The sequence below is a fragment of the Oncorhynchus keta genome, chromosome 22, assembly GCF_023373465.1.
Source record: "Oncorhynchus keta strain PuntledgeMale-10-30-2019 chromosome 22, Oket_V2, whole genome shotgun sequence".
NCBI lineage: Eukaryota > Metazoa > Chordata > Actinopteri > Salmoniformes > Salmonidae > Oncorhynchus > Oncorhynchus keta.
In genome coordinates this window covers 56,892,658-56,907,506 of record NC_068442.1, presented here as the reverse complement: position 1 = coordinate 56,907,506, position 14,849 = coordinate 56,892,658, and the positions used below count along the sequence as shown (strand labels likewise).

Below are 14,849 nucleotides of genomic sequence, written 5' to 3'. Positions count from 1 at the left end.
AGTAATGAGGAGCAACCAGACGCTGCTGGTCTGTGGTGTGTAATGGGGAGCAACCAGACGCTGCTGGTCTGTGGTGTGTAATGACGAGCAACCAGACGCTGCTGGTCTGTGGTGTGTAATGACGAGCAACCAGACGCTGCTGGTCTGTGGTGTGTAATGGGGAGCAACCAGACGCTGCTGGTCTGTGGTGTGTAATGGGGAGCAACCAGACGCTGCTGGTCTGTGGTGTGTAATGGGGAGCAACCAGACTCTGCTGGTCTGTGGTGTGTAATGAGGAGCAACCAGACTCTGCTGGTCTGTGGTGTGTAATGAGGAGCAACCAGACTCTGCTGGTCTGTGGTGTGTAATGAGGAGCAACCAGACTCTGCTGGTCTGTGGTGTGTAATGAGGAGCAACCAGATGCTGCTGGTCTGTGGTGTGTAATGGGGAGCAACCAGACGCTGCTGGTCTGTGGTGTGTAATGAGGAGCAACCAGACTCTGCTGGTCTGTGGTGTGTAATGAGGAGCAACCAGACGCTGCTGGTCTGTGGTGTGTAATGGGGAGCAACCAGACGCTGCTGGTCTGAGGAGCAACCAGGCTGCTGGTCCGTGGTGTGTAATGGGGAGCAACCAGACGCTGCTGGTCCGTGGTGTGTAATGAGGAGCAACCAGACGCTGTTGGTCTGTGGTGTGTAATGAGGAGCAACCAGACTCTGCTGGTCTGTGGTGTGTAATGAGGAGCAACCAGATGCTGCTGGTCTGTGGTGTGTAATGGGGAGCAACCAGACGCTGCTGGTCTGTGGTGTGTAATGAGGAGCAACCAGACTCTGCTGGTCTGTGGTGTGTAATGAGGAGCAACCAGACGCTGCTGGTCTGTGGTGTGTAATGGGGAGCAACCAGACGCTGCTGGTCTGTGGTGTGTAATGAGGAGCAACCAGACGCTGCTGGTCTGTGGTGTGTAATGAGGAGCAACCAGATGCTGCTGGTCTGCTGGTCTGTGGTGTGTAATGAGTAGCAACCAGATGCTGCTGGTCTGTGGTGTGTAATGAGGAGCCAGGCTCTGGTCTGTGGTGTGTAATGAGGAGCAACCAAACGCGGCTGGTCTGTGGTGTGTAATGAGGAGCAACCAGACGCTGCTGGTCTGTGGTGAGTAATGAGGAGCAACCAGACGCTGCTGGTCTGTGGTGTGTAATGAGGAGTAACCAAACGCGGCTGGTCTGTGGTGTGTAATGAGGAGCAACCAGACGCTGCTGGTCTGTGGTGAGTAATGAGGAGCAACCAGACGCTGCTGGTCTGTAATGAGGAGCAACCAGATGCTGCTGGTCAGTGGTGTGTAATGAGGAGCAACGAGACGCTGCTGGTCTGTGGTGAGTAATGAGGAGCAACCAGACGCTGCTGGTCTGTGGTGTGTAATGAGGAGCAACCAGATGCTGCTGGTCTGTGGTGAGTAATGAGAAGCAACCAGACGCTGCACTTGACACATTTGCCTATCCCAGTTACTAATAAGCATGAACCCATTAAGAAAATGACTGTAAAAACAGTTAAATCCCTGTGGATTGATGAGGAATAGGAAACTGGTATGGTGTAGAGGGATGAGGCAAAATAGATGGCAAATAAATCTGGCTGTACAATCAAAATGGCAAACGTACTGCAAATTGAGAAATCATGTGACTGAACTGAATAGAAAGGGGAAGAAACGACTATGAAACAAAGATAAGTAAAAAATTAAAATCAATTTATTGAATCAGATGTCTCATTCATCACAAAACCCACCGATCTTTCCAACTACTTCAATGATTTTTTTCATTGGCATGACAAACTTAGGGACGACATGCCAGCAACAAACGCTGACACTGCACAAGTACAACTGACTTATGAAAGACGAGCATTTACATTCTTAGTTCCGTAAAGTTAGTATGGAAGAACAAATTATTGTTGTCCATCAACAATGACGAGCCACCGGGGTCTGACAATCTGGATGGAATAATAGCAGACGATATTTGCCACATCTTCAATTTAAGCCTACTAGAGAGCGTGTGGCCCTCAGGCCTGGAGGGAAGCGAAAGTCATTCTGTTACCCAAGAAAAGTAAAGCTCCCTTTACTGGCTCAAATAGCCGACCAATCAGCCTGTTACCAACCCTTAGTAAACTTCTGGGGAAAATGGTGTTTGACCAGATACAATGCTATTTTACAGTAAACAAATTGACAACAGACTTTAATAACGCTGATACGGAAGGACACTCAACAAGCTCAGTTACACAAATGACTGATGATTGGCTGTGAAAAATGTATGATAAAACGATTGTGGGGTCTGCTTTTGTTAGAATTCTTGCGGCTTTTGACATTATTGATCATAGTCTGTTGTTGGAAAAACATGTGTTATGGCTTTACACCCCATGTTATAATGTGTTGTCATGCTGTGTTGTCATGTTGTGTTGCTACCATGCTATGTTGTCATGTTGTGTTGCTACCATGCTATATTGTCATGTTGTGTTGCTACCATGCTATATTGTCATGTTGTGTTGTGTTGCTACCATGCTGTGGTGTCATGTCATGTGATGCTACCATGCTATGTTGTCATGTTGTGATGCTACCATGCTGTATTGTCATGTTGTGTTGCTACCATGCTATGTTGTGTTGTCATGTTGTGTTGCTACCATGCTATATTGTGTTGTCATGTTGTGTTGCTACCATGCTGTTGTCATGTTGTGATGCTACCATGCTATGTTGTCATGTTGTGTTGCTACCATGCTATATTGTCATGTTGTGATGCTACCATGCTATGTTGTGTTGCTACCATGCTATGTTGTGTTGTCATGTTGTGTTGCTACCATGCTATGTTGTTGTCATGTTGTGTTGCTACCATGCTATGTTGTGTTGTCATGTTGTGTTGCTACCATGCTGTGATGTCATGTTGTGTTGCTACCATGCTATGTTGTCATGTTTTGCACCATGCACATGTTGTGTTGTCATGTTGTTTTGCTAGGCCATGCTGTGGTAAGTCATGTTATTTGCTAACCATGCTAGTTAAATGTTATCAATTGTTGTGTTGCTAAAACATGAACACAGTTGTGTTGTCATGTTGTGTTGCTACTCAAACATAATCCAGTTGTCATGTGTTGCCCATGCTAGTTGTTTGTCATGTTTTTCAATCTATGCTAAAGACAGTGTGTCCATGTATGCAGATGACTCAATGCTACACATCAGCTACTACGGCGTTATCATGAAATGACAGCAACACATGCTAAAGAGTTGCAGTTGTCATGTTGGGTGGCTAATGCTACGTTGCCCTAAATATTTCTAAAAACTAAAATAATTGTATTTGGGTCAAATCATTCACTAAACCTCAACTAAATCTTGTCATGTATTGCTGGATATGCTATGTTGAGTTGTCATGTTGAGTTGACTAAACCATGCTGATTGTAAACTGTCATAGTCAAAACATATTTATGTTGTGTTATCAAAATGTGGAGAAACCTGTCTATATTGTCATGTTTCTACCTTCTTAACAACACTATCAACAAGGCAGGTCCTACAGGCCCTAGTTTATACCTTCTTAACAACACTATCAACAGGTCCCACAGGTCCTGTTTCTAGTCTTGGTCAGGTGCACTACAACAAGGCAGGTCAGAACAGGCCACTAGTTTCTACCTTCTTAACAACACTATCATTAATGCAGGTCCTGCATGTCCAGTTTCTACCTTCTTGGCAACAATGCAGAGGCAGAGATTGACTTCAGGCACTAGTCATTGTATTTTAACAACACTATCAACAAGACAGGTTGACAGGCCCTAGTGTCTGTTCTTAACAACACTATCAACAAGGCAGCTCAGACACCCATACATTCTCCCTTCAAGACATGCAACAAGGCAGGTCTCAGGTCCAGTTTCTCCCTTCTTAACCCAGAACAACAAGGCAGGTCCTACAGTACTACATAGTTTCTGACTACATGGAACTTCTTAACACTATCAACAAGGCAGGTCCTACAGGACCCTGGTTTCTACCTTCTTAACAACACTATCAACAAGAGCCAGGTCCTACAGGCCCTAGTTTCTACCTTCTTAACATGGAACACTATTCAACAACAGGTCCTACAGAGTCCTAGTTTCTACCTTCTTAACAACACTATCAACAAGGCAGGTCCTACAGGCCCTAGTTTCTACCTTCTTAACAACAATATCAACAAGGTAGGTCCTACAGACCCTGGTTTCTACCTTCTTAACACTACAATATCAACAAGGCAGGTCCTGTTCAGTCATGTGGTCGCACAAATAGAGGGACTCAGAACAGGGCAGCACTGGCCCTTGGACACACAGAGAGCTAACATTAATGGAACATATGTCAATACTACTTGGCTCATGCGGAGGAGAGATTGACTTCATCACTTCATTGTATTTGTGAGAGGTATTGACATGTTGACAAGTACATGAGCTGTCTGTTTGAACTATCCACACACACTCAGACACCCATACACACCCCACAAGACATGCCACCAGAGGTCTCTTCACAGTCCCCAAGCCCAGAACAGACTATATACATAGAGCTCACACATGGAACTACATTCCACAGTACTACATAGAGCCATGCCTACATGGAACTCTATTCCACAGTACTACATAGAGCCATGACTACATGGAACTCTATTCCACAGTACTACATAGAGCCATGACTACATGGAACTCTATTCCACAGTACTACATAGAGCCATGACTACATGGAACTCTATTCCACAGTACTACATAGAGCCATGACTACATGGAACTCATTCCACAGTACACATAGAGCCATGACTACATGGAACTATTCCACAGTACTACATAGAGCCATGACTACATGGAACTCAATAACACAGTACTACATAGAGCCATGACTACATGGAACTCTATTCCACAGTACTACATAGACATACTACATGGAACTCCATTCCACAGTACTACATAGAGCCATGACTACATGGAACTCATTCCACAGTACTACATAGAGCCATGACTACATGGAACTCTATTCCACAGTACTACACTATAGACCATGACTAACATGGAACTCTATTCCACAGTACTACATAGAGCACCATGACTACATGGAACTCTATCCACAACATAGCACATACTATACAGCCATGACTACATGGAACTCTATTCCACAGTACACACAGACCATGAACATGGAACTCTATTCCACAGTACACATAGAGCCATGACTAACATACGCACTATCCACACACACATAACATACGCACATATCCACTCTATTCCACAGTACTACACAGAACCATGACTACATGGAACTAACTATTCCACATACTACACTAGAGCCATGACTAACATACGCACTATTCCACATCAGGTAACTGATGCAGCAGTAGAATCAGATTTATAAACAGATAAACCACCTTATGGAACAGGGGGACTGTGAAGACACATAGTCACATGCATCCACACACACAATAACATACACACTATCCACACACACAATAACATACACACTATCCACACACACAATAACATACACACTATCCAAACATGTACACATGGATTTTGTGTTATAGATAAGTGATAGTAGTAGAGTAGAGGCCTGAGGGCACACACTTAATATGTTGTGAAATCTGTTATGAATGTATTCTAATGTTTTTAACATGTATAACTGCCTTAATGTTGCTGGAGCCCAGGAAGAGTAGCTGCTGCCTTGGCAGGAACTAATGGGGATCCATAATAAACCCCAGGAAGAGTAGCTGCTGCCTTGGCAGGAACTAATGAGGATCCATAATAAACCCCAGGAAGAGTAGCTGCTGCCTTGGCAGGAACTAATGGGGATCCATAATAAACCCCAGGAAGAGTAGCTGCTGCCTTGGCAGGAACTAATGGGGATCCATAATAAACCCCAGGAAGAGTAGCTGCTGCCTTGGCAGGAACTAATGAGGATCCATAATAAACCCCAGGAAGAGTAGCTGCTGCCTTGGCAGGAACTAATGGGGATCCATAATAAACCCCAGGAAGAGTAGCTGCTGCATTGGCAGGAACTAATGAGGATCCATAATAAACCCCAGGAAGAGTAGCTGCTGCCTTGGCAGGAACTAATGGGGATCCATAATAAACCCCAGGAAGAGTAGCTGCTGCCTTGGCAGGAACTAATGGGGATCCATAATAAACCCCAGGAAGAGTAGCTGCTGCCTTGGCAGGAACTAATGGGGATCCATAATAAACCCCAGGAAGAGTAGCTGCTGCCTTGGCAGAACTAATGGGGATCCATAATAAACCCCAGGAAGAGTAGCTGCTGCATTCAGAAAATGGGGATCCATAATAAACCCCAGGAAGAGTAGCTGCTGACTTGACAGGAACTAATGGTGATCCATAATAAACCCCAGGAAGAGTAGCTGCTGCCTTGGCAGGAACTAATGGGGATCCATAATAAACCCCAGGAAGAGTAGCTGCTGCCTTGGCAGGAACTAATGGGGATCCCTAATAAACCCCAGGAAGAGTAGCTGCTGCCTTGGCAGAGTCTTGGAGAGTCACACACAGTTGACCCATATAGTGGCCTTCAGAAAGTATTCATACCCCTTGACTTATTCCACATTTTCTTGTTACAGCCTGAATTCAAAATGGATTAAATGTTTCTCACCCATTTACACACAATACCCCATACTGACGTCACAATACCCCATACTGACGTCACAATACCCCATACTGACGTCACAATACCCCATACTGACGTCACAATACCCCATACTGACGTCACAATACCCCATACTGACGTCACAATACCCCATACTGACGTCACAATACCCCATACTGACGTCACAATACCCCATACTGACGTCACAATACCCCATAATGACGTCACAATACCCCATAATGACGTCACAATACCCCATAATGACGTCACAATACCCCCATACTGACGGCACAATACCCCATAATGACGTCACAATACCCATAATGACGCCACAATACCCCATATAATGACGCACAATACCCCATACTGACGTCACAATACCCCATACTGACGTCACAATACCCCATAATGACGTCACAATACCCCATAATGACGTCACAATACCCCATAATGACGTCACAATACCCCATACTGACGTCACAATACCCCATACTGACGTCACAATACCCCATACTGACGTCACAATACCCCATAATGACGTCACAATACCCCATACTGACGTCACAATACCTCATAATGACAAAGTGAAAACATGTTTTTAGAAATGTTTGCTAATTTATTGAGAATGAAAAACAGAACTCTCTCATTTTCATAAGTATTCACATCCCTGAGTCAATACCCTGAGTCAATACATGTTAGAATCACCTTTGGCAGCGATACAGCTGTGAGTCTCTAAGAGCAATTACAGCTGTGAGTCTCTCTGGTCTCTAAGAGCGATTAGAGCTGCGAGTCTCTCTGGTCTCTAAGAGCGATTACAGCTGTGAGTCTCTGGGTCTCTAAGAGCGATTACAGCTGTGAGTCTCTCTGGTCTCTAAGAGCGATTACAGCTGTGAGTCTCTCTGGTCTCTAAGAGCGATTACAGCTGTGAGTCTCTGGGTCTCTAAGAGCGATTACAGCTGTGAGTCTCTGGGTCTCTAAGAGCGATTACAGCTGTGAGTCTCTCTGGTCTCTAAGAGCGATTACAGCTGTGAGTCTCTCTGGTCTCTAAGAGCGATTACAGCTGTGAGTCTCTCTGGTCTCTAAGAGCGATTAGAGCTGCGAGTCTCTCTGGTCTCTAAGAGCGATTACAGCTGTGAGTCTCTCTGGGTCTCTAAGAGCGATTACAGCTGTGAGTCTCTGGGTCTCTAAGAGCGATTACAGCTGTGAGTCTCTCTGGTCTCTAAGAGTGATTACAGCTGTGAGTCTCTCTGGTCTCTAAGAGCGATTACAGCTGTGAGTCTCTGGTCTCTAAGAGCGATTACAGCTGTGAGTCTCTGGTCTCTAAGAGCGATTACAGCTGTGAGTCTCTCTGGTCTCTAAGAGCGATTACAGCTGTGAGTCTCTCTGGTCTCTAAGAGCGATTACAGCTGTGAGTCTCTCTGGTCTCTAAGAGCGATTACAGCTGTGAGTCTCTCTGGTCTCTAAGAGCGATTACAGCTGTGAGTCTCTCTGGTCTCTAAGAGCGATTACAGCTGTGAGTCTCTCTGGTCTCTGAGAGCGATTACAGCTGTGAGTCTCTCTGGTCTCTGAGAGCGATTAGAGCTGTGAATTATTTTTTTAAATGCTTCAATTTCTCAGTTCAAGTGCTTCAACTCCATTTTACCTTGAATTAGTCCTTTTGTAAGTCTTTCTTGGTAAGCCATTATTCAGGCTCTGTCAAGCCACATATCTGTTGATCATTGCTAAACACACATTTCCAAGCCGATGTAGCCCTTTCCTGCAGTCAAATGACCGAATGGCCTCATGGGTGGAATGTTATAAAATATTTTGTTGCAAACAGGATGCTTGTTTTGGAATATTTGTATTCTGTTTAGGTTTCCTTCTTTTCACTCTGTCAATTAGGTTAGTATTGTGGAGTAACTACAATGTTGTTTTAAAGTTACAATTGGCCTCATGGTGAAATCCTTCATCATCATCATCATCACATACCTACAAACCATCATCATCATCACATACCTACAAACCATTATCATCACAGGCCTACAAACCATTATCATCACATACCTACAAACAAATCACATACCTACAAACCATCATCATCATCACAGGCCTACAAACCATCATCATCATCACAGGCCTACAAAAACCATCATCATCATCACAGGCCTACAAACCATCATCATCATCACAGGCCTACAAACCATCATCATCATCATCACAGGCCTACAAACCATCATCATCATCACAGGCCTACAAACCATCATCATCACATACCTACAAACCATCATCATCACATACCTACAAACCATCATCATCACATACCTACAAACCATCATCATCACATACCTACAAACCATCATCATCATCACAGGCCTACAAACCATCATCATCATCATCACAGGCCTACAAACCATCATCATCACAGGCCTACAAACCATCATCATCATCACAGGCCTACAAACCATCATCATCACATACCTACAAACCATCATCATCACATACCTACAAACCATCATCATCACATACCTACAAACCATCATCATCACATAGGCCTACAACCATCATCATCACAGGCCTCATCATCATCACAGGCCTACAAACCATCATCATCACATACCTACAAACCATCATCATCATCACATACCTACAAACCAATCATCATCATCATCACAGGCCTACAAACCATCATCATCACATACCTACAAACCATCATCATCATCACAGGCCTACAAACCATCATCATCACATACCTACAAACCATCATCACAGGCCTACATACCTCCATCACCACCATCACAGGCCTACATACCTCCATCACCATCATCACAGGCCTACATACCTCCATCACAGGCCTACATACCTCCATCACCACCATCACAGGCCTACATACCTCCATCACCATCATCACAGGCCTACATACCTCCATCACCACCATCACAGGCCTACATACCTCCATCACCACCATCACAGGCCTACATACCTCCATCCATCACAGGCCTACATACCCATCCATCACAGGCCTACATACCATCACCACCATCACAGGCCTACATACCTCCATCACCATCATCACAGGCCTACATACCTCAATCACCATCATCACAGGCCTACATACCTCCATCACCACCATCACAGGCCTACATACCTCCATCACCATCATCACAGGCCTACATACCTCCATCACCATCATCACAGGCCTACATACCTCCATCACCACCATCACAGGCCTACATACCTCCATCACCATCATCACAGGCCTCCATACCTCCATCACAGGCCTACATACCTCCACCACAGGCCTACATACCTCCATCACCATCATCACAGGCCTACATACCTCCATCACCACCATCACTGGCCTACATACCTCCATCACAGGCCTACATACCTCAATCACCATCATCACAGGCCTACATACCTCCATCACCACCATCACAGGCCTACATACCTCCATCACCCATCACAGGCCTACATACCTCCATCACCATCATCACAGGCCTACATACCTCCATCACCACCATCACAGGCCTACATACCACCCATCACAGGTCATACCTCCATCACCACCATCACAGGCCTACATACCTCCATCACCACCATCACAGGCCTACATACCTCCATCACCATCATCACAGGCCTACATACCTCCATCACCATCATCACAGGCCTACATACCTCCATCACCATCATCACAGGCCTACATACCTCCATCACCATCATCACAGGCCTACATACCTCCATCACCATCATCACAGGCCTACATACCTCCATCACCATCATCACAGGCCTACATACCTCCATCACCACCATCACAGGCCTACATACCTCCATCACCATCATCACAGGCCTACATACCTCCATCACCATCATCACAGGCCTCCATACAGGCCTCCATCACCACCATCACAGGCCTACATACCTCCATCACCATCATCACAGGCCTACATACCTCCATCACAGGCACCATCTCAATCACCATCATCATCACAGGCCTACATACCTCCATCACCATCATCACAGGCCTACATACCTCCATCACCATCATCACAGGCCTACATACCTCCATCACCATCATCACAGGCCTACATACCTCCATCACAGGCCTACATACCTCCATCACCACCATCACAGGCCTACATACCTCCATCACCATCATCACAGGCCTACATACCTCCATCACCATCATCACAGGCCTACATACCTCCATCACCATCATCACAGGCCTACATACCTCCATCACCACCATCACAGGCCTACATACCTCCATCACCACCATCACAGGCCTACATACCTCCATCACCATCATCACAGGCCTCCATACCTCCATCACAGGCCTACATACCTCCATCACAGGCCTACATACCTCCATCACCATCATCACAGGCCTACATACCTCAATCACCATCATCACAGACCTCCATACCTCCATCACCATCATCACAGGCCTACATCACCACCATCACAGGTCTACATACCTCCATCACCATCATCACAGGCCTACATACCTCCATCACAGGCCTACATACCTCCATCACCATCATCACAGGCCTACATACCTCACCATCATCACAGGCTTACATACCTCCATCACCATCATCACAGGCCTACATACCTCCATCACACCATCACAGGCCTACATACCTCCATCACACCATCCATCACAGGCCTACATACCTCCATCACAGGCTTACATACCTCCATCACCATCATCACAGGCCTACATACCTCCATCACAGGCTTACATACCTCCATCACCACCATCTTGATGCTGTAATGTCTATGTTTGATCCACACTGTTCTTCTGATAGCCCAGTTGTCTCATGACCTCACTGCAGTAGTCTTCCACTTGGGAGATCTGCTCAATGTTCAACCGCTCTCTCCATGCGAAGATGGCTTCCTTAGCGTCCCTGGACGATATTACAAACGGTTTGTCTGAGGAGTAACCGTGTCCGTGGGTCATGTTCAACACGAACTTATCCATGGCAGGAAAGGAGGAGAGTTTGGAGAAGCTGTAGAGTCTCCGGAGTTCCTCCATGGGGTGTAGAACCAAGTCCTCGTAGCGAATCTTGATGTAATTCCTCTTCACCCAGGGGGGCGCGTTCATCATGAGCATCATGTCGTTCAGCCAGTTGTCACATATTAGCTCCATTGCACTAGAGACATAATTCTCTGCCCGGTTCCCCCTGTTGTTGGGCACCAGTAGACGCTTGTATTTCTCCGTCTGTTTTTTACTCCTCAGTACCTGTATGCTCTCCTTGACCAGAGCTTGTTTCGATTTCAGTCGTGAATTGTGAACTGCCCGCGGGTCTCTAAACAACTGAATGATCTGGAGATTTAAAGCGGGATCTCTCATTAACGGGACGAGTACACCGAGGTCCAGAACCCGCACACCTTTGATTACCACGACGCGGTACTTCTTGCACTCCCTCTCCAACTCTTTGATATCTTTCCTTGGACACTTTCCACAGACGTCATCTTGGATTAATCCCACGTCGTTTCTCTTGTACGCCTCGCATAGAGGTTCCGAGCAGATCACTTTGTTCTTTCTCCATCCAAATATAAAAGACGTGGTGATATTCTGGCTCCCTGTGTAGAGTTTTAAAACTGAGAAGTCGCATCGTAATAACGCCTTCATCATATCACGCACGGCTCCTTGTAGACTGACCGCATCTCCTGGATAGAGAGCCTGCCATATATGCCACATGGGCTCGTAGAGGTAAAACACATCGGGGTGTTGATTGAATAACTCTCCTAAGAACGATGACCCCGTCCTCCATGTAGCATGTAAATAAACGTGTATTTTAGACTGGCTCCTGTTGACTACCGTCTCTTCCACGGTACCCGTAGTGTTGCTGAATTTGTCCCCGTTATTCCACACATCGAGGTCGGGGCACCTCGGCTGTTGCTTGCCATGTTTAATATGCCCTAATTTACTCCTGTAGTCCAGCATATACGGAATTAACAGAAGTAACACGGAATATGCTAGAATTAAAATGAAGTATTTCTTCTGTAGCCTCCTTTTCATTTCCCTCTCTCACAGATAGACAGGGCTGTTGTTGGGTTCGGTGCCGCTCTGTGAAGGCTGAGACCAGCAAGAAGAAAGAGATGAACAATAAATGACTTAGACACGCCCATTCAAATGATGACGTAAAAGCCCACGGTCACAGGTTCAAAATAAAAGCCCAGTTATATAGTTTCAGTCTAGTGTGCATTCATGTAGCCTTATTTTTATTTTATCTTTTAATTAAACGTTTTTTTCCGAATCATATTTATGTATAGCTAGGCCTATATAGATGTTTTCAATGTTAATTTAGAGTCTTATAGCAAGGGTCTGAATACATATGGAAAATAAGGTATTTCTGGGGGTTTCTTCCAAAACCTGTTTTCTTTTCACTTTGTTATTTATTATGAGATATCGTGTGTAGATTGATGAGGGAAAATGTCATTTAATCATTTTAGAATAAGGCTGTAACAAAATGTGGGAAAAGTTGTATAGGCCATCATTGAAAATAAAAATGGGTTCTTAGCTTTTACTTGAAATAAATAGATGTTAAATAGATGTTAAATAAAGGTTAAAAAATGTTTTAAGTCACGTGGTCTGAATACTTTCCGAATGCCCTGTACTGGTGAAAAACACACATATCCCTGCAAAGGAAAAGCTGTTCTCCAACGAAAGCGACTGAAAACAGAGAAATAACTGTAGTTCAGTTTTTATTCTAACAATTTGTTGCCATGGTGAATAATCCAATAGCAATTGGTAGGACACATGAGAGAGTTTACCGGAATCTCTACATTGAAAATACTGTTGATCTAATGACATTTAGTGGGATTCTAAATTCAAATATAAGGGGCTTTTATACAACTTATATATTTTAAACACGCAATTTATAAACTGCACACACACCAAAACCCCTGTTGCTTTGACAAGAGTCAATAAATCACTAGTATCGATCAGGTCGTAGGTCTATGTGCTTTTGAAACTAACGCAACTGGGGGGGAACACATGGAAACTGGTTTATGGGTAATTCAAATGTCCTTTCATCTCGGCAAACGAGGAAATGAATTTTTTAAATCACATTTTTCCTTTTGTCAATTTCAACGCCAGTAAATGGTCTAATGCAAAATGCTTTTATTTCCCACTTATCTCTAAATGTGAGTAGCGGACAAAATATAAAAACAACAAGATTGTTCTATTTCCATGTAATAATATAATAATATACCAAAACCAAGTTTTATTTCTCAGTTGGAAGATATTATATTGCCGAAAACAAAAATGCACTCATCCGTAGATAATGATCTTAGAAAATAACAAATCGGTTCCATTTCTCATTACTGGTGATGTGGGTTGGGCTAAATCCATAGTCTTGTATCGTTGACCAAACGCATATCCTGTTCAAACCTAGCCTTCAAAATAAGAGTTGAGTGTGTGTTGTGCGACTTTGTGTGTGTGTTAAAAAATACATACTTGTGTTCTTTCTAGAGCATATAGCGAATACTTAAGTCAACTATCATTTATCAAGTGCGATTCCAAAATAATAAGACGAAAAGGCAAGTTTGTACTAAGTTTACTAGAAGTTTTATAAGCTGGTAAAACTAGGGAGGTCTGGAAAACGTAGGGAGGTCTGGAAAACGTAGGGAGGTCTGGAAAACGTAGGGAGGTCTGGAAAACACAGCAGGCATGTGAGCATCCTTTTACTATTTGGTTCTCTTCTCCAGGGAGGCTATCCCATAACACCTTGCATTGGCGAAAATGTGAGAACGAAGTCCGCGCCCAGGACAAAATGGATGCGGTCCAAACACTTTAAAAAGACACCCTCGTCCACCTACCTCGTCCACTTTCCCTCGTCCACATCTTCCAGGGCTCGTCCAGATGATTAGCCTCGCCAGGGAAGATTGTCCACTTATCCCGTCCACTTACCCTCGTTTACAGTCGTCCACTTACCTCTCCACTTACCCTCGTCCACTTACGGGGCCTGTCCACTTTCCCATAAATCCACTTAATGTCCACTTATCTCGTCCAAGAAAGGCAGTCCAAAATCTTTAAATGAACAGTGTCCAGTGATAAAACAATCCACTTATCCCAGTCCAAAATGCTAAAAAGGTCCACTTAAATCAATCATTACCTAGTAACAGATGACATTCATCTCTGAAACTCAGCTAGATCCAATACCTCGATCCACCTACAGTGGTCCACCTACCTCGTCCACCTAACATCGACCAAATATAGTCCAAATGCCAAAGGTCCACCTACCCTGTCCACTTCCTGTAAAGATTAGAG

At 44.6% G+C, this 14,849-nt stretch overlaps 1 protein-coding gene across 1 annotated transcript in view; it reads right to left on the bottom strand.

Moving 5' to 3' along the window:
- chst7 (carbohydrate (N-acetylglucosamine 6-O) sulfotransferase 7) overlaps positions 1 to 12,724 on the bottom strand; it is a 36,917-nt gene extending 24,193 nt beyond the window's left edge. Inside the window, exon 1 of the mRNA XM_052475750.1 lies at positions 11,318 to 12,724. Within this exon, the coding sequence (XP_052331710.1) occupies positions 11,349 to 12,596 (1,248 nt within the window). The 5' untranslated portion in view covers positions 12,597 to 12,724 and the 3' untranslated portion in view covers positions 11,318 to 11,348. The remainder of the gene's footprint in view (positions 1 to 11,317) is intronic.
- Positions 12,725 to 14,849: the final 2,125 nt, after the last annotated feature.